Source organism: Notechis scutatus, chromosome Z, assembly GCF_049901735.1.
Source record: "Notechis scutatus isolate UNSWTSFEM ecotype Mainland chromosome Z, rNotScu1.2, whole genome shotgun sequence".
NCBI classification, from domain to species: Eukaryota; Metazoa; Chordata; class Lepidosauria; order Squamata; family Elapidae; genus Notechis; species Notechis scutatus.
Window position 1 is genome coordinate 5,173,090 of NC_142025.1, and position 18,929 is coordinate 5,192,018.

General features: G+C 38.8%; 1 protein-coding gene across 1 annotated transcript in view; it reads left to right on the plus strand.

The window, feature by feature from the left end:
* OXSR1 (oxidative stress responsive kinase 1) overlaps window positions 1–18,929 on the plus strand; it is a 96,068-nt gene that overhangs the window by 35,464 nt on the left and 41,675 nt on the right. Inside the window, exon 4 of the mRNA XM_087946383.1 lies at window positions 10,279–10,420. Coding sequence (XP_087802509.1) covers window positions 10,279–10,420 — 142 coding nt within the window. The remainder of the gene's footprint in view (window positions 1–10,278; window positions 10,421–18,929) is intronic.

Here is an 18,929-nt window from a genome sequence, read left to right on the forward strand (position 1 = left end):
ACAAACCATGGGTTGATTTAATGGCTGCAGAATTCACTTAACAATTGGGGCAACTACTTTAAATAGTTTTTATTCTCTTAAAGGCAGCTGCAGCAAAGGTAATGAAAATAAATGGGTCATGCGGGAACCCCAATTTATGACAAACACCATCATAAATAGAGGACTGCCTGTAAAATTAACCTAAATTGCTGTGTGAATCAAGCTGAATTTAGGGGATAGGTGGAAATTTATTTGCAGAAGTCTCTATGAACTAGCAAAATGACCTCATTTTTTATTTTCATAAAGGCTGTTAAAATAGAGTTAAAATGGATTCTGAGTTTCAGACTTTTGATAAAAATGTTATGGTTTATTCATGCGTGGTTTGGGCATTGTTCTTTGATAATTGCTTTTTTTCCTAAGCGTAGGCTTCAGAAGTCCTTAGAGAGGGCAGCAGAATTCAAATATAACAAGTAAATGGATAAATAATAGGGTATATGTGTAGTTGTCACAATTTCTTCTAATCTATGTGGAGCACTGTGCTTTGAGAGTGGGATGAGAATCTTCCTGAGAATTGAACAGCGGGGAAAACATTGAAACATTAATGTTCTAAAACAACTTTAAAACGATCCACAGGCTTGGAGACCATTAGACTAGTAACATACTTTGTAGTTAATATACCAAATTGAATCGGAAAATATACAGTTAGTCTTTGACTTACCACAGTTCTTTTAGTGACAGTTTAGTGACAAGTTATAACGGCACTGAAAAAAGTGACTTAGGACTATTTTCCACACTTATGACCTTTGCAGCATCCCCATGGTCATGTGATCAAAATTCAGCCGCTTGCCAGCTGAGTCATATTTATTTGTGAATGAATAAATGATGAACGTGAATGAATAAATATTCATATTGGTATTTATTTATTTCCCGGGATCATGTAATCCCCTTTTGCAGCCTTCTGACAAGCAAAGTCAATGGGAAAGCCAGATTAACTGTATTAATTTAACAACTGCAGTGATTCACTTAACAAATATGGCAAGAACATGTAAAAAATGTGGCAAAACTGACAATAAATTTCTCACTTTGCAACATAAATGTTGGGCTCAATTGTGATCATATGTTGAGGACCGTGATTCATTTTCTCCTGACTGTGTCTTTAGATAAAACTATTTTCCCTAGATACCCGTTTTCTTTGCCTTTTGATTTATCAGGCACCCTGAAGCTGTTTTGGAATGGCCGTTAAGAGGCAACTGGACTTTCTTTGTTTTTCAGTCAGTCAGAACTGAAGAAGCTTCTTGGATAAGAAGCGAAATGTCTTCAAGGAAAAACAAAGAAAGTCCAGTTGCCTTTTGAAAAAGCACCATTGGGACAACCGTGACCTGGATCTCCATAGACATGTCTTGGAATGGAATAGCTTCCCCTCTCTCTGCTACTTTTCCTTGTTTCATCTTGTAATCATAGGTTGATTTTCCAGGTATCTCCTTAATTACTCTCTATAATATTGGTAGCCTTTGCAACATAGTTAGGTAATCCATAACTTACAACCATTTGTTTAGTGACCATTCAAAGTTAACAATGGCACTGAAAAAAGCAACTTATGACTGTTTTTCACAATTACAGCCATTGCAGCATCCCCATGGTCACATGATCAAAATTTGGCCATTTGGCAACTGGAGTGTATTTACAACAATTGCAGTGTTCCCAGGGTCACGTGATCCCCTTTTGTAACCACCTGGCAAGCAAAGTTGATGGGGAAGCCAGATTCACTTAGCAATCGGGTTACTAACTTCACAACTGCAGTGATTCACTTAATAACTGTGGCAAGAAAAATGGCGGAGTGGGGCAAAACTGGCTTAGCAACTGTGGTACTTAGCTAAAAAATGCTTTTTCAAAAGACAACTGGACTGGTTTTTTTGTTTGTTTGTTTGTTTAGCAACAGAAGTGTTGGGCTCAACTGTGTTTATAAGTCAAGGATTACGTGCATTGTCGAAAAAAGGAACGAAAGCTCCACTTTTAACATGGGAAATTGCGCAGCGCTAATCCCTGAATTGTTTTTCTTTAAAAAAAAAACCTGAACAACTCTATAATCCCCGTGTTAAATACAAACCTTGCAACAGATACATCTCCTGATAAGGAAGCTTGGTAGAAACTGGTTCTTTGCAGAAACTGGAATCTTTGTAGAAAGAATTTACTCATATCTTGTTCACCAGGAAACATTTGACATACATGAGTTGCCATGTGGAAAAGTAACAGAAGGACTTTAGGATAAAAATGACAATTTTTGTGCAAAATAAGCGCAAGGGAAGACAGCTTGGGAAGAAATTGTACCAGAGCAATGTAGGTAATTCTCGTGTTACGACTGTAATGGAGAGTGGTCAATACGTCCTATGTTGTGATAGTCATAAAGTGGGTTGGATCAGATTTTACCATCTTTCCTGCATTAATTGTTAAGCAAACCCATGGTTCGTGATAGGCTGGTTTTGCCAAAAACTGAAAGTAAATGCCATTCCCCCCCACAAAACTATCTTAAAATGTGGTCATGTGAAACAACCATAACTGAAGCACCCGAATGCTGTCTAAGGAATTCTGGGACTTGAAGTCCACATATCTTAAAGTTACCAAGTTTGAGAAACTCTGTTCTAGTCTAGGCCACAAAACACTTTCTCTGATTTGGGGGTAAGACTGCCAGGAGAACCGGCCATTGTGAACTAAAATCTATCATTTGTGGCTTTGCTGATTTGGTAAATTGCGATGTAAGCCACAATTAAAGAACTGATCACTCACGGCAAGGCATGAACGAAGCCAAATTAGATTAATGGTTGTGCAGAAAAAGCAGAAGAAAGAATATACATAAAAACCTAAGCTATTTGAGACACTATGAAGCCAACTCAATGCGTGCCAAGCTGTATGAGAGTGTTAATGTTTTGATAAATTTCTTCATTGAATTTTTTTTAAAAAGGAAAATAAATGACTGCTGTCAGAGAGAAGGAGGAGGAGGGCAAAAATTGGCTGCTGACTTATAAAACATCTCCATTAGAAACAAAGCTGTTATTTACTGTAGGACTCTCCCTAAATTCCTACAATGAAAAAAAATCAGCAAATTAGCTGTTCTCTCATTTCTGAGTCTCAAAAATCCATCTCTTAAGTCAACCCCTGCTTCCCAAACTGGACTTCCCTTCCATTTCCAGAAGCAACCTGGTTAACACAACGCTTTGTACATTTTAAAAAAAAAAACCAGATATATTCATCTTTAATTTCATTTAGGCCACATTTTCATTCCTTGAGTCAAAATATTTCACCTTTCCTGCCCCACGAAAGACAATTTTCAGCAACATACTTGGCTGAGTCAAGGAAGAGACACACCTTGAACACCCTGTGGAAAAAAACTAATAGTAGTTTAACCAGATAAGATAAAAATGCACCTCGGCAAAGATACGGGGTGAGATCACAGGGCTGAGAGTCTAGCTTGGTTTAGAATTCCAGCAACTTCCCCTTGTTACAAACTCATTCGCTGGCTTGCAATCTCAGTGTTTCTATATTTAAAAGTTGCTTCAGTGGCACTGAAGATGCTCAGTTACAGAGAAGATGTCTAAAAGGACTTGGGAGACCACAGAAATAACTCTCTTCTAGATAAATAAGTGCCTGAAGAATGTGCTTTAATACAGAGGTCTCCAACCTTGGCAACTTTAAGACTTGTGGACTTCAACTCCCAGATTCCTCAGCCAGCTTGCTGGCTGAGGAATTCTGGGAGTTGAAGTCCACAAGTCTTAAAGTTGCCAAGGTTGGAGACCTCTGCTTTAATACATTACATCTTCTCCAAAACAATCCTGTTCCCCTATGCCATTTGTTTGTTTACCCTCTTAATGGTTTTGCAATACTTTCAAATTTAGTCCCAGTAAGAGAGTGCCTGAATAATCAACACAGATGGAAAAGTGACACAAGAATGGTTGCCACATGGAAATATCCCCCCCCAATATTTATTTGATTTATATGCCAGATTTTTTTTTTTTAATAACTCAAGACAGCATATATAATATGGGTAGTCCTCAGCTTACAACAGCGATTGAGCGCAGAATTATGGTGGTAAGTTGAGGCAATTATTAAGCAGAACACCAAGTGTCAGTGTTTCGTTTTACAATCTTTTTGTGGTAGGCATTCTGAATTCAGCCACAGTTAAACAATTCAATTTTATTTAATGCTTTCTTGCCAAAAACCCAAGGCAACCCCCCTCCCCCTGGCCAAATTTGCAACCATGTGACTGCAGGACACTGCAAATAGCCATAAACATGAGCTGGTTGCCAAGCACCCAAAATGCGATTATATGACCATGAGGTATGCATGCGTATGGATGTGGAACTTCAAAACAGGTTGTACTCGCTTGGAGAGGTCTGTCATAACATCAAAGAGTCACTAAGTGAGGACGACCTGTGCTTTGCTTCTCCTATTTTTCCCACAACCAACCTGTAAATGGGTTGGTACTGAAGCAGGTACTGGCCCCAAATCACCCAGTTGATGTCCATGCCGAAGGAAGGTTTTATATATATTATGTATTCATTGTAAATATATAGATATGATTATATGAGTTCACCACCTTTCCCATTAACCCCCCCATTAAAACACTGCAATGTTTCTACAGGATTCTACCCTTAAGACGAGTGCTAATTGCAACACTACACATTGCTCATCTTCAAGCTGGTACCTTTTGGTTGTGTTGGATGTCAACTCACATAACCTTTTAGCAGCTGGTGAGGGATTATGGGAACTGAAATTTAACCCATGCATAAACTGTTCTTGTCTAAGCTAGGTCTTAGCCCACTAAAACTGAATTTACCACATAGACTGTGTGGATTTTAAAGAGAGCTTCTTCAGTTAGCAGCTCTACTCCACTTGTTTATTTATTTGTTTGTTTTAGTTATATTTATTTATTTATGATTTATTGGCCTTCCATTTTACTATAAGGTAATTCTGGGTGGCTTACGGTCATAAAAATATGTCTATACATATACAAAAAAACATAAATAAAGACCAAAGTTTAAAATCTAAGGACACGTGAGGAGAGGTGGAATCTGTTGTTACTTGATCAGCCACCTCCACTGTGCTGCTCTCCCATTGGAGCCCCAGGCCAAATGCCAGGTCTTGAGGCCCTTCTGGAAGGATAGGAAAGTTGGGGTCAACCTCACGCTTGGGTTGGGGGGAGGGAGAAATGTTCCAGAGGGCCGGAGCCACAGCTGAAAAGGCCGTCCTCCTGGGCCCCGCCAGCCAGAATAATCAGGCCAACAGAACCTGCCGCATGCCTCCTGCTGGCATGAGTGGAGTGAGACCATCATAAAAATGAGCCAGTTGCCAAGCATCTGAATTTTGATCAGGTGACCACGGGGATGCTGCAATGGTCAGTCTGAAAAACAGCCACAAGTCTCTTTTTTTTCAGTGCCCTGAGCAGTCAGTAAATAAAAGTTGTAAGACGAGGACTGCCTATATAGGGCTATATCAGCCCAGGTCAGAAATTATGTAGTGCAAAAGCATGCAAATAGATAAATAGGTGCCACTTTGTTGGGAAGATAACAGCGTTCTGTGCGTCTCAGTTTATAGCCATGCTGGCCACATGACCACAGAAACAAGGTTGATTCCTTCGGCTAAGAAACAGAGATGAGCACCAGAGATGAGTCAAACACAACTGGACTGGGGAAACCTTTTTATCTTTACCTTTTTAAAAGCCTCCAGCCATTTCAAGACCAGATCTTCATGGAATCTAATGAATAAATTATAATTTCAGTTAAAAATAAACTCTGGATAGTGGGCTTTAAGAAGTTGGATCAGGTTTTTGGAGAGAGAAGGCTGATGGAAGACAAACAGCATATGCAGTGTGTTGCAGCTACAGAATTTATTCTCATATAACACGCTAAGCTAATAAACTTGATTAATGGAAGGTAAAATAAAATTGTGACTTGGGCTTGTGAAACATGCTTTTTAGCTCAGTGTATTAACTATCTTGGCCAACTGCCTCTAACTTAGCGTGCTCCAGCGGTATTCAGTTCCCATTTCTAGAAGTTTAGAAGTTGGGTCGTGATGGGATTTTGGCTCTTGAAGCTGGAGAGACTGGTTGGGAAGAGAATAGAAACAGTCCTGCAGGGCAGCCTTTGCAACTGGCAAGCAAGCTTTTGGACTGAAATTATATGTCTACAATTGCATTTGAAGCAGTTGGGTTGGTGTTTTGAGCCTTCTGACCCAAACGTTCCTGTTGTAAACTTTGCCCCTGCTTTGCTTTCTTTCGAAAGTGATGCACAATTAGCTGTCCTTCCCTCCCTTTCAGAACTGAAGCCTACCTAGCAATTTTACTAATGCATAAGGTGAGCAATTTTAAAGAATTCTTACTGGAGTCAGAGATGTAAACATTTCTCTCTTTAACAATGCTGGTTATTCCAGCATGTGTGAGAGCATGTGTGAGAGAGAAAAACAGATTGATAGACAGGCAGGCAGACAAGAGGGAGGAGAGGAGAGGAAGGAAGGGAATTTAACTGTCCTCTTTGTGGCAGCTACAGAATAAATTTGATGCTTTGGAGCCAATAATACCTTTAATTTATATATATGTAGGACTTTTATGTATACTGTACTAACACCCCTTCTAAATAGCACATTTGCCACAGCTTGTTATTCTTCCAGTATTCTAAACTGGATGATTGAAAATATCTGGGGGGGGAAATCTAGATTTAGTATTAACATATTATTGAGTCCATTGACAATTTCTGAAGACTATTTATTGTCTTTTTAATACAGTACATAAATAAATCTCTGAGCAAGAGCTCTGGTTCTTGCCAGATTGAAACGTCTCCCTTTAGAAACTCTTTCTTTACGAGGGTTTGTACGCCACTCTCGCCCAGAGAGACTTAGGTCAGCTTGCATTCCCTCCTTAAGAAACTTAAAATAGCAAAACTAAATTACAAAGAGCACCCATCAGCATAAAGAAAATTGTAAAGACAACCAGCCACAGTAAATACGTACACAGAGATAATGGCTGGGTTAAAAAATCTATTCATTCGGTGACTTCAACTGTCAGAATTTCCACGAACAAAGATTCTGGCAGGGGAATTCTGGGAATTAAACTCTACACATCTAGAAGTGGCCAAATTGGGGGACACTGGATGGATAATCATCTCTGCACAATGGAAGTGATGTGACTCTTTTAATGCTGATGCAAACCAGTATCTTAGCCATGGCAACTTTAAGATGTGTGGACTTCTAACTCCCAGAATTTCTCAACCATAATCTTGTTGAGGAATTCTGGAAGATGAATGTCATGCATCTTAAAATTACCACGGTTGGGAACCATTGTCATAATGCCATTTTTGTTTAGCTATTTTTTCCAGCTCCATGGTATTATTTTGAAATATAACAACTAGAAGCATGCATCAGATTCTAAGTTTGCTCTAATTAATACTATACGTTATAAAAGGGGACAGACATTGCTGATCTTGTTATTTTCAGCTCAGAAATAACGCTAAGGAGGAAATTAGCTATTTTTTTATAGCAGCCACAAAGTCCTATACACAAAGTCCTCGTCTTATTGCTATAATTGAGGAATTACAGTCATGATGGTCCTAAAGTAAATCATCCCATGACTAAACTGATTTTACAACCTTTTCTCCTGCTATTTTTAAGCAAACCCTGTGGTTGTTACATAAACCCATTGATCACTATAATCCAGTTTTTGCTGAGAACCGGAAGTCAATCCTGGTTTCTGATAATAAAAAAAAAAGCTTGTAAATCTCAGTCACGGGATTCAGCTGCAAATGTAAACCAGTTGCAGAGCATCCAAAATACAGTCAAGTCACCATGTTGGGATTTTGGGGCGATCCGGCATAACTTCAGTCCTTATGTGATTGGTCGTAAGTCAAGGACTACCTGTATTCTCAAGTCACTTTCATACCCGCTTTTGTTCCATTAATACCGGTAGTTCTCACGTTGCTACCACCCAAAATTTATGTTGCTAAGTGAAACATTTGTTAGGTGAACTTATCCCATTTTTACGACTTTTCTTGCCACAGTTCTTAAGTGAATCACTTCAGTTATTAAGTTAGTAACATCGTTTTTAGGTGAAACTGTCTTTCCCGTTAGCTTTGCTTGCCAGAAAGTTGCAAAAGTGGATGATGTGACCCTGAGACGCGACAACCGTCATGAATATGAATCAGATGCTGAGTGTCTGAATTTTGATCATGTGACCATGGTCATAAGTGTGAAAAATGGTCATAAATCACTTTTCAGTGCCTTTGTAACTTTGAACAGTCATTAAATGGATTGTTTTAAGTCGAGAACTACCTGTACAGGTGCACTTTTTAAAGCTAATACACATCCGTTTGTTTTGAGGGGGAAGTAGGTTAATTAACCTGGTCATTGTTTTTACGAACAAATTAATCTGCAGTGGAAAAGGTCTTGAAAGTAGAATATCTGGAATGCAGAAAACAGTTTTAAACCGTGTAACAGGTCTATTTTGGGTTGGCTATTCTTAGGCTGTCACTTGGGCTTAAGCAGCCATCAAGATAAATACTTTTAAATCTTAATTTTCAATAAGGCGTAGCTGAATGGGCTTTAGCTGTCAGGTCACCTATAACAAGCTTGAACATGCTTCTTCCTGCACCCCACGGCTTTAACTGACTACCTAAACAAAATAAAATCTGTACCTTTTCTTCTGAATTCAGCCGTGGTTGCAAGTTTTCTGGGTTTTTTTTGTTTAAGGTTTAATATATATATTAAAAAACCAGTTTTGAAGATGATGATTCAGCTTCCAAAATCTTTCAGCAAACCTGTTGACTGTTACCAACATTTCATTTAGGAGCAGTAATGGTAGATTTATTATGCCAAAATACACAGATTACAGCAGTGGGATATCTCTAAACAGTGCAAGATGTATTACCTTAATTGCTAGAAAATGGTGAAAGGTTTAGTAATTTACTGGATGTTCCCTAATGTCCCAGGACAAGAAATATTTAAATTTCACATTGAAAATTTTAGAAAGATTGAGACGGATATTTTTCTTTTTCAACCTGGCATTCCTCTAAATGTTCCCTCCTCTTGCATTGTCCAGCTGTTTGACAGTAAATGCTGTGTGAAGCCTTAAAATGCGGTTTTAACATAGGGAGCAAATGTAGATTTGAGGTGCTTGCAACCCGATACCATGTTACCCATCTTTACTAAACTGTCACATGGCTTGTTTGATTCTGGTTTAGGGAAAACTGTGAATCCAGCTATAATACGGATAGTTCTTGACTTATGATCACAATGGGGACCAGAATTTCCAATGCTAAACAAAGTGGCTGCTAAGTGAGTCATGGCCTGATTTTCTGACCTTTTTGATTAGGGGCCTGGAGATTATAAGGAATGGTTGCAGGGATTGGGTATGTCTAGTTTAATGAAAAGAAGGACTGGGGTGACATGAATAAAAAGAGTGCAGAGAGGAGCAACAAAGAGGATTAGGCGACTAAAGAACGATTGCTGGAATTGCGTATCTAGTGAAAAGAATCATTAGGGGAGACACGATGGCAGTCTTCCAATATTTGAAGGGCTGCCACAAAGAAGAGGGGGTCAACCTATTCTCCAGAGCGCCTGAAGGCAGGACAAGAAGCAACAGATGGAAACTAATCAAGGAGAGAAGCAACCGAGAACTAAGGAGGAATTTCCAGACAGTGAGAATAATTAATCAGTGCAACCACTAGCCTCCAGAAATTGTGGGTTCTCCATCACTGGAGGATTTTAAGAAGAGATTGGACATCCATTTGTCTGAAATGGTATGGGGTTTCCTGCTCAAACAGGAGCTTGGACTAGAAGACCTCCAAGGTCCCTTCCAACTCTGTTATTCTGTTAAGTGAATCATAGGGTTATTAAGGGAATTCTGCTTCTCCCATTGACTTTGCTCATCAGAATTTGGCTGAGAAGGTTGCAAAGGACAACCACGTGATTGCAGGATGCCGTAACTAATAAATGCACTCCAAACAACCAAATTTTGATCACGTGACTGGGGGGAGGTTGTGAAAGGTCTGGTTCTAAATCACTTTTCAGTGCTGTTGTAACTTCTAACGGTCACTAAACAAGTTGAGGACTACCTGTAGTTTATAAACCAGAGTTTGATTTTTAGGATTGTGTGCAAGTCAAGCACCTGCTTCAACAAAAGTGGTTAAAATCAAGATGATGCGGGTCAATCTATCAGCAGATGTATCAAATGGAGATCAGTGGTATCAGTGGAGAAAAATGATCAGGAGAATCTTCTTTCTTCCACTTAATAAAAGCCTTTTCTCCTTATCAATACAGGTTCTGTTCTGGATGTGATCAAGCACATTGTAGCCAAAGGAGAACATAAGAATGGAGTCCTGGACGAGCCTGTAATAGCCACAATCCTCAAGGAAGTTTTGGAAGGACTGGAGTACCTACATAAAAATGGGCAAATCCACAGGTGGGTCTCAGACGTGTTCTTCAGAGGGCTGATACTTCCATGTTTTTCCTATCCATGAAGAGCCAGAGCTCTGCATTCCAGCTGCAATCCCTCCCCCTTGTTTGTCTGGTGTTAATCCCTGCTTACCTGGAAACAATGGGTTCTACTAGTCTTTTTCTTTCCTTCCTAGGTTTTTATTATCTTTTTTTTTTAATATAAATTTTTATTGGTTTTTAAAACAAACATAAACAAACAAAACATAAAAACATCAAATCATCTTCCATATATGTACATACAGTGTGCTGGTTGGCTTACAAATTGTTTTGTGCTTCCATTTCATAGTCTTCAATTATAATTACGTTGCATATAATCTCGTATTTTCAATCAATATATTAAATACATTAATATCATTATTAATCAATCATTTGACTATACTTTTATTCATTCATGTTTTCCAAAATGATCATATTTTACTTAATTTGTTTTATGACAATTCATATTATCATCCCAGATCTATCCTTGAATCATTTTGTAGATATAATAAGAAAAGAATACATCTTTATATATTTATTATTTTCTAAAAGTCTACATATTTCATTACTATATTTTATTGTCTAACCATTGATAGAATAGATCCCAAATTTTATAAAATTGTTTATCCTCTTGTTCTCTAATTTCAAATGTCAATCTACTCATTTCAGCACATTCCAATATTTTCTTAATGATTTCCTCCTGTGATGGTAATCTGCGTTTAATAGGGAGATAGGTCTATAGTTCTTGATAATGGATCGGTCTCCTCTTTTGGAACAAGTGTGATATAAGCTTCTGACCATGATTTAGGTATCCTCTTCTTTAACATAACTTCATTCATAACATCTAGCAGTGGAAAATTCAATGATTCTTGTAATGTTTTGTAAAATTCTGCCGGAAGTCCATCTGGGCCTGGTGCCTTTCCATTATTTTGTTTCTTAAGTGCTTCAGTTAACTCCATCATCGTTATATTGCTTTCTAACATTGTTTCAATCTCTTTAGATATCTGGGGTAAATTAGCATTCTGTTTAACTCTTTCCTCATCAATATTCTCTTGTGTGTATAGTTTCCCATAATAATCTCGAATAATTTCCTTCTTCTCTTTACTACCATAGCAAACTTGGCCTTGGTCATCTATTAATTGGGATATTTTCCTTGATTCTTTCTCCTTTCTCAATTTATATGCTAACCATCTACCTGGTTTATTTGCATCTTCAAAATAGTTCTGTTTGGCACCTCTAATTTTTTGTGCTAATTCTTCTTTTTCTATTAGACCCATTTTATGTTTGGTTATGTCCATTTTTAACTTAATGTCCTTTCTCTGTGGCATTTTCTGTAGCTCTTTTTCGAGTCCTTTATGCTCATCTTCTAATGCCTTAGGGGCTAATCTTTTCATGGTATTTCTTTTCCTTGTATAGTCTATTATCAAGGCTCTGGCATGTGCCTTCATTGTATCCCATACATTCTGGATTGATGTATCTTCTTTTTTGTTTTGATAAGTGTCTATTTGAGTAGAAGGTGTATTGTTTAGTTTTAGCGTTTCTTTCTCTCCATGTATCTTTTAAGTTTATTTCATCTACCATTTTAAAAAAAGATTTAGGGAGAGTCTTTCTATTTTGCTTTATTGTTTCTGTGCTGTGTAGTCCAGTTTATTGTCTACAATTCCATTAAAATCTCCCATCATAACTATATTAACATAGTCCAGTTCAACTATTTTCATATGTAATATTTTATAGAATTCTTCTTGTTTGTCATTCGGGGCATAAATTGCAATCAGGAGTGTTTTCGTATTATTGTCCATTATTTCCACCATTAATATTCTTCCATCGTCATCAGTATAAATCAATTTCGCTGAGATGGTCTCTTAAATATATAAAACCACTCCTCTTTTCTTACATTGTGTCAAGGAAGTGAATATTTTCCCTAATTTTGGCTGTATAAACAATTGCTCATATTGTTTTTTAATATGTACTTCTTGTAGGCAGATTATATCAATTTTTAATTTCTCTAATTTATGAAAGATTTTCCTTCTTTTAACGGCTGAGTTAAGTCCATTTATATTAATTGCAATCAATTTTTTCTCTTCCATGGTTATATTTTGTAATTAGGTTTGACAGCTCTCGTGGATCTTGGTTCACGTTTTCTTTAGCTTCCTCCTTTCCACCTACTGCACCTTTTTCTTTTTCAGTCGTCATTTGGGAGTCCTCTTGGAATTCAATTAGTGAAATTTCTTTTTCTGCCTCTTCCTCCCCTCTGAAAAATTCTGTGTAAAATGATTCAGCTTTCTCAATTGAGTCAATTCTATATCTCTGTTCTTGCCATGTAAACATTAAACCTTCTGGAATCAGCCATCTATAATTCACCTCTTTTTTAAGTAATAATTTGGTCAAGAATTGGTATTCCCTTCTCATCTCTCTCACTCTTCAGGGTACTTGTTTCAAGACCACAATCTCCTTATCTTTATATTTCAATGTTTTCTCTCTTGCCACTTGCAATATTTGCGTTTTAATGGCTTTCTTTGTAAATCTGATGTGAACTTCTCTTGGTAAGCTATTTCTCATCGCATATCTTGTGAAGACTCGATAAACCTCATCTATTCCATCCATCATCTTCTCTTCAGTTATTTCCAAAGCTTCAGCCAATATTTCTATCATTATCTCAGCTAGATTTTGTCCTTTTTCTTCCTCTATGTTTTGGAATCTAAGATAAAATTCTGATCTGTCCATCTCCCATCTCAGCATACCACTTTTATCTTGTTCAACCACAGTTAATCTGTTATCAATGTCTCCAATCTTCTTGTCTCTTTGTTTATCTTCTTCTTCAATTTTTTGGAGTCTCTCATCATACTTCATCATCATTTGTTGGATGTTCTCCACTTTTTCATCGGTTTTCCCTGTTCTTTGTTCAATGTTCTCTGTTCTTTGTTCAATGTTCTCTATTCTCTTTTCAATATTCTCTGATCTTGTTTGAATATTTTGAATTCCTTGCATAATCATCTGCAGGGTCACTTTTTCTTGTTCTTTTTCGTGCCTTAATATTGTCTGTATTGAACGTTGTCCTCCAGATGGTGGAGAGGAAGAAGTGGAAGTTGAAGAACCAGGAGCTGTTAATTTCCTACTCATTTTGAGGAGTTCAAAATCTTCAGGTTCTTCTAGACCTTAATCCAGTTGTAAAATAACCAATTGCAGTTCCAAATAAAAATAGTAGGAAAAAAGTAGAAGAATAGTAAGAAAAGAGAAGCCAAATAATAATAATAATAGAAAAAGAAGAAAAAATTTCTTCAGGTTCTTGTATACCTTAATCCAATCGGTTGGTTAGATGACAGTAAAAATTCAAAAATGAAGGAAATGACCATAAACACACCATGAACACACACAAAAAAGAGAAAATTGTAAAATCCTAAAAAAGGCGAAAAAGTGAAGAAAAAGGCTAAAAAAGAAAGGAAAAATTCTTCAAGTTCTTCAATACCTTAATCCAATTAAGAGATCTCAAATATAAAAGTATTCATAAAAATTGGAAGAATGAAAAGTGATTGTTTAAAACAATATTTCTCAACTTCAAGAACTTTAAAATGCTCAGACTCCAACTCTGTTCTCCCGTTCTCAAGCAAGAGATCCTGCACCATATCAGACAAATGGTTGCCTAATCTCTTTTTAAGAACCTCCTGTGTTGGAGAACCCATAGCTTCTGAAGGCAAATCCTCCACTGATTGAGGGAGTCCTTGGTGGTCTCTGAGCTTGCCTGTTCTCTTGTAGACATTTCATTACCCAAACTAGGTAACATAATCAGTGCTGGTAAGGAGTGCAGTTTGCTATCAGTTTATATTCTAGTGGCATGCTGTCAGTGTTGATGGAGGTGGTATCAGAGGTTTTTTGGTTTGGCTGTTTGATCTTTGGTCGTTTCTTGATATTGTTTACTTGATTGTTGGTCTGATGTTAACCTTGGAATTAATCTATGCTGATCTGGGTGCTGATGGCTGGTGGAGAGTTGCTTGGGCCTTTTTGCTCATTTACTTACTTACTTCTTTTGGGATCATAAAAGGAGACATCCAGGATGAATAAAATGTGCCAAGAGAAGATTAAGACACCAGAACACAGAGCCTCACTTGTGTTCTCTTGGTGTTGATTCAAGACCACAACATGCTGGAACTGATTTAAAACCTGGTGTTGATTGACAGCTCTGCTGTTGCCAATAAGTGAAATCTAAATTGGCACAGTTAAATCATTTAATGTGATTATGAGGTTTAGAGGAACAAGGGATCACTTCTTTCTGTGCTGTGATCCTACAGCAGCAGATTTTTCTGTTAGATGAGAGCCACAGTCTTTCGAGAATAGATTTGATTCCCTCTTCTTTCTGCCCCTTAGATATTGGAAAACTTCCATTATGTCACCCCCGCTCCTTCTTTTCATTAAACCGACATATCCGATTCCTGCAACTGTTCTTCATACGTTTTAGCCTCCAGCCCCTAATTATCTTCTGCACAATTTCCAGTATCTGAACATCTTTTTTTTTATATTGTGGCGACCAAAACTAAATGCAACATTCCAAGTGTGGTGTTACCCAGGCATTATAAAGTGGTATTAACACTTTACATCGGGGTGTCAAATGTCATCACGGTGGTGTCGCATGATGTATCGGGATTATTCCTCCCTTTGCTAAACTGGGCGTGGGCATGGCCAGCACGTGATGCATCCAGGCCAGGGGCCAAGAGTTTGACAGCCCTGCTTTACATGATCTTGATTCTTTCCCTCTGTTAATGCAGACTGGGACTGTGTTGGCTTTTTTGGAAGCTGCAGCACAACTGCTGGCTCATATTTAAGTAACTGTCCTCTAGGATTCCAAGATCCCTTTCACAGTTACTACTATTGAATTAGGTACCACCTATTCTATATCGGTGCATTTGGTTCTTCTTGCATAAATATAGAACCTTACTTTTTTCACCATTGAATTTCATTTTGTTGGACAGGGCCCAGTGTTTAAGTCTGTCAAGATCCTTTTGGATCCTGCGCTTGTCTTATGGAGTGTTGGCTATTCCTTCCAAAAAAGGAACCAACTCTGTGTTCCTTAGAAAAGCTTCAAAGATACAACCCAAGCGTTGCATCTTTAAAACATAAGAACACAAGAAGATGAGAAAGTCTGTCTTGAAAGTGTCCAATCAGCAAGGAGACCATGTTCACCGACAGTCCTAAGACAACAACAGATTCTAACCCCATTTTGTTGAACAAGCCATTATGCCTTGATTTGCATGTTGCACCAATTTCTAAAAGAAGCTACATTTTGAGTTGGAACTTGTTTTGAATTGATGTAGTGCACCATTTTGTGGCCTTTGGGGGGTGGGGTGTCTTCTAAACAGCTTTGAATGTTCTTCGGATAATAGGGATCTTGACTTGTTGATATGGACATTGTCTTGTCCTTGAAGCAAGGAGAGGAGGAAGGACTTCACCTCCAGGAATAGAATCTCTCCATGCCCTGAAGACAATTGTCTTCAATCCATCAACACACCACCCTTGTCATTTGCAATTTGAGATGGTGCAGAACAAGAGCATAAGCAGATTCGTTCTGCATCTTTGCCATTGTCAAACATAATCTGGCATGAACTACCACGGGACCTTTACAGTGTGTTTTACAAGTAGTTTCCCCGGTAAAAAGCAAATATGATAACAAAAAAACAAAAGGAGACCTGTTGCACTAATTGGTGGACATTTTTTCACTTTTCCCATTAGCTGGTTGTGAGGGACCAAGACAAAGTGGATTGTGGCACATAAAAGTGGCCAAGAATTGCAAGTTTAAGACCAGTGATGGGAAGTGGGACCTATGAAGACTCCTATTCAGCTCTTTGGGCTTTTTTCCCAGACCACATTAATCTTCCACATTCTCAGATAACAGTAAAAAGACTAGGAATGACACGATAGCAATGTTCCAATATTGAGGGGTTCAAAACTATTTTCTAAAGCACCAGAAGGCAGGACGAGAAGCAATAGATGAAAACTAATCAAGGAGAGAACCTAGAACTAAGAAGAAACTTCTTGACAGTTAGAATAACCAATCAGTGGAAAAGCCTCCAGAAGTTGCAGGTGCTCCAACACTGGAGGCTTTCAAGAAGAGACTGGACAGCAAGTTGTCTGAAGTGGTACAACGTCCCCTGCTCGAGAAGAGGGTTGGACTAGATGACCTTAAAGGTCTCTTACCGGTCTATTCTGATTGATTGATTTCCTGGTAGTCTTTTATCCAAGTATTAACTAGGTTTAACCCTGTTTAATTAAAAATTAGCCAGGGCCGGCTAGTTCCTGCCATTGTTGTTGAGGTCCAAGGAAGCTGGATGCTGAGGTTAGCCATCTTCTTTGAAACCCCTGTTCTAGTTACATGGGGAAACACCAATTAGCACCATTAAATCCGCAGACAGAAATTCAAATTTCCTTTGGTCTTTTTTTTTTTTAGCTTAAAACAAGTACTGTCTGTAGTACAGGTAGTCCTCAACTTATGACAATTGAGTCTGAAGTTTCCATTGCTAAGCGAGGCAGCCGTTGAGTGAATGTTGCCCTTTTTACAACCTTTCTTGCCACAATTGTTAAGCGAATCGCTGCAGTAACCCAGTTGTTAAGTGAGTCCACATTGACTTTGCTTGTCAGAAGGTCACAAAAGGGCATGACACCCCCCCGCCCCCACCTGGACACTGCACCCATCGTAAATATGATCCCGTTGCCAACTGTCTGAAATTTGGTCATGTGACCGTGGGGATGCTCCAACGGTTGTAAGCGTGAAAAGCAGAGGCCATTTTTTTCAGTGCTGCTGTCGTCGCTTCGAGTGATCACCAAATGAACGGTTGTAAGTCGAGGACTACTTGCACTGGGCAGTGTTTCTCAACAATTCCCAGCGTGCTGACTAGGGAATTCTGGGAGTTGAAGTCCACACACCTGTTTCCCACAGGGGAACACTGATCTAGTATGCCAAACCTAAAGGAAACCAGCTATCCTGGGAAAATGGCGCTCCCTGCCAGCGTCCTACCGAAGAGGAGGGTCTGTCCCGGGGGTCTTCAAGAGGGAAGGAGGCCCCCCAGTTCAGCTTCAAAAATGGAAACACGCTCTCTCATTTGACAGATCCTCTAATCTTTACCAGAAGAGGAAGTACATTCAGTGACGCATTAGTTGTGTGGGTGTTTATATGTGTTTCCTTACAGCCCTTTGCTATATAGGTAGTCCTCGACTTACAACAGCTCGTTTAGCGACCGAAGTCACAGTGGCACTGAAAAATGGGACTTATGGCCATTTTTCGCCCTTAGGATCGTTGCAGCCTCCCTGTGGCCACGTGACTTAGATTTAGATGCTTGACAAGTGGTTCGTATGCATGACAGCCACGGTGTCCCAGGGGTCATGTGGTCTCCTTTTGTGACCTTCTGAAGGGAAGCCAAATTAACTTAACAACCACGTTATTAATTTAACAACTGAAGTGATTCACTTGACAACTGTGGCAAGAAAAGTCTTTAAATGGGGCAAAGCTCACTTAACGAATTTCTCACCCCGCAACAGAAATTTTCAGCTCAATTGTGGCCGTAAGTCGAGGACGAGCTGTAGCTTGTTTTAAAGAGTGACCCCCTCCAGCTTGCCTTTGCAACTGCATTAGCAAACTTAGTTGTTAAGGCAACTGACCCGTTCCTCCTTCGAACTCTGGACTTTGGCCCGACTCGGGTTTTCAAGCATAGCCTTTCCCAGCGCGGCTTTCTGTCCGAGGCTGTGGGGGGCGTTGCTTAATGCCCGGAGAACATTATGCTGAGATCATTGTTTTGGTAGCAGCCGGAAAAGTCCTGGAGATTTTCCAAGGTGTAGAAACTTCCATTTGGCGGCAGGCCCGGATCAAGAATCATCTTCAGTGTCACAACCGATTTGCCCCGAATCTATTCTTTTTTGTTGGCTTGGAGGGTACAGCTAGTCCTCGACCACCGTGGAACCCAAAATTTCCAGTGCTAAGCAAGACAATTGTTAAGTGACTTTAAGCCCCATTTTATGACTTTTCTTGCTGCAATTGTGAAATGAATCAATGCAGTCGTTAAGTTAGTAACCTGGTTAAGTGAACCTTGTTAAGTATTTGTGTAGTGTCTATTACAGGTGGAGACCCTTTGAGAGCTGTATGCAATGAAATTTTTATATACGCCGATTAGTGTACATTTAAAGTGAAAATAAATTTAGTCTAAGTCTGGCTTCCCCCAGTGACATTTTTGTTAGAAGGTTGCAAAAGCGGATCACATGACTCAGAGGTACTGCAACCATCATAAATATGACTTTTTTCAGTGCCAGTGTAACTTCAAATGGTCACTAAATGAATGGTTGTAAGTTGAGGGCTGCCTGTACATTGCTGGTTACCAAACACCCAAATTTTGATGCTGCAAAGGTCATAAATGCATACCCAGGTCCTAAGTTCTTTTTTTGTGTGGTGCTGACTTTGCTTTAAGAATGCATTGGTTTTGACTGCCACAATGGGAAGGAAACACAGAATTTGCATCCAT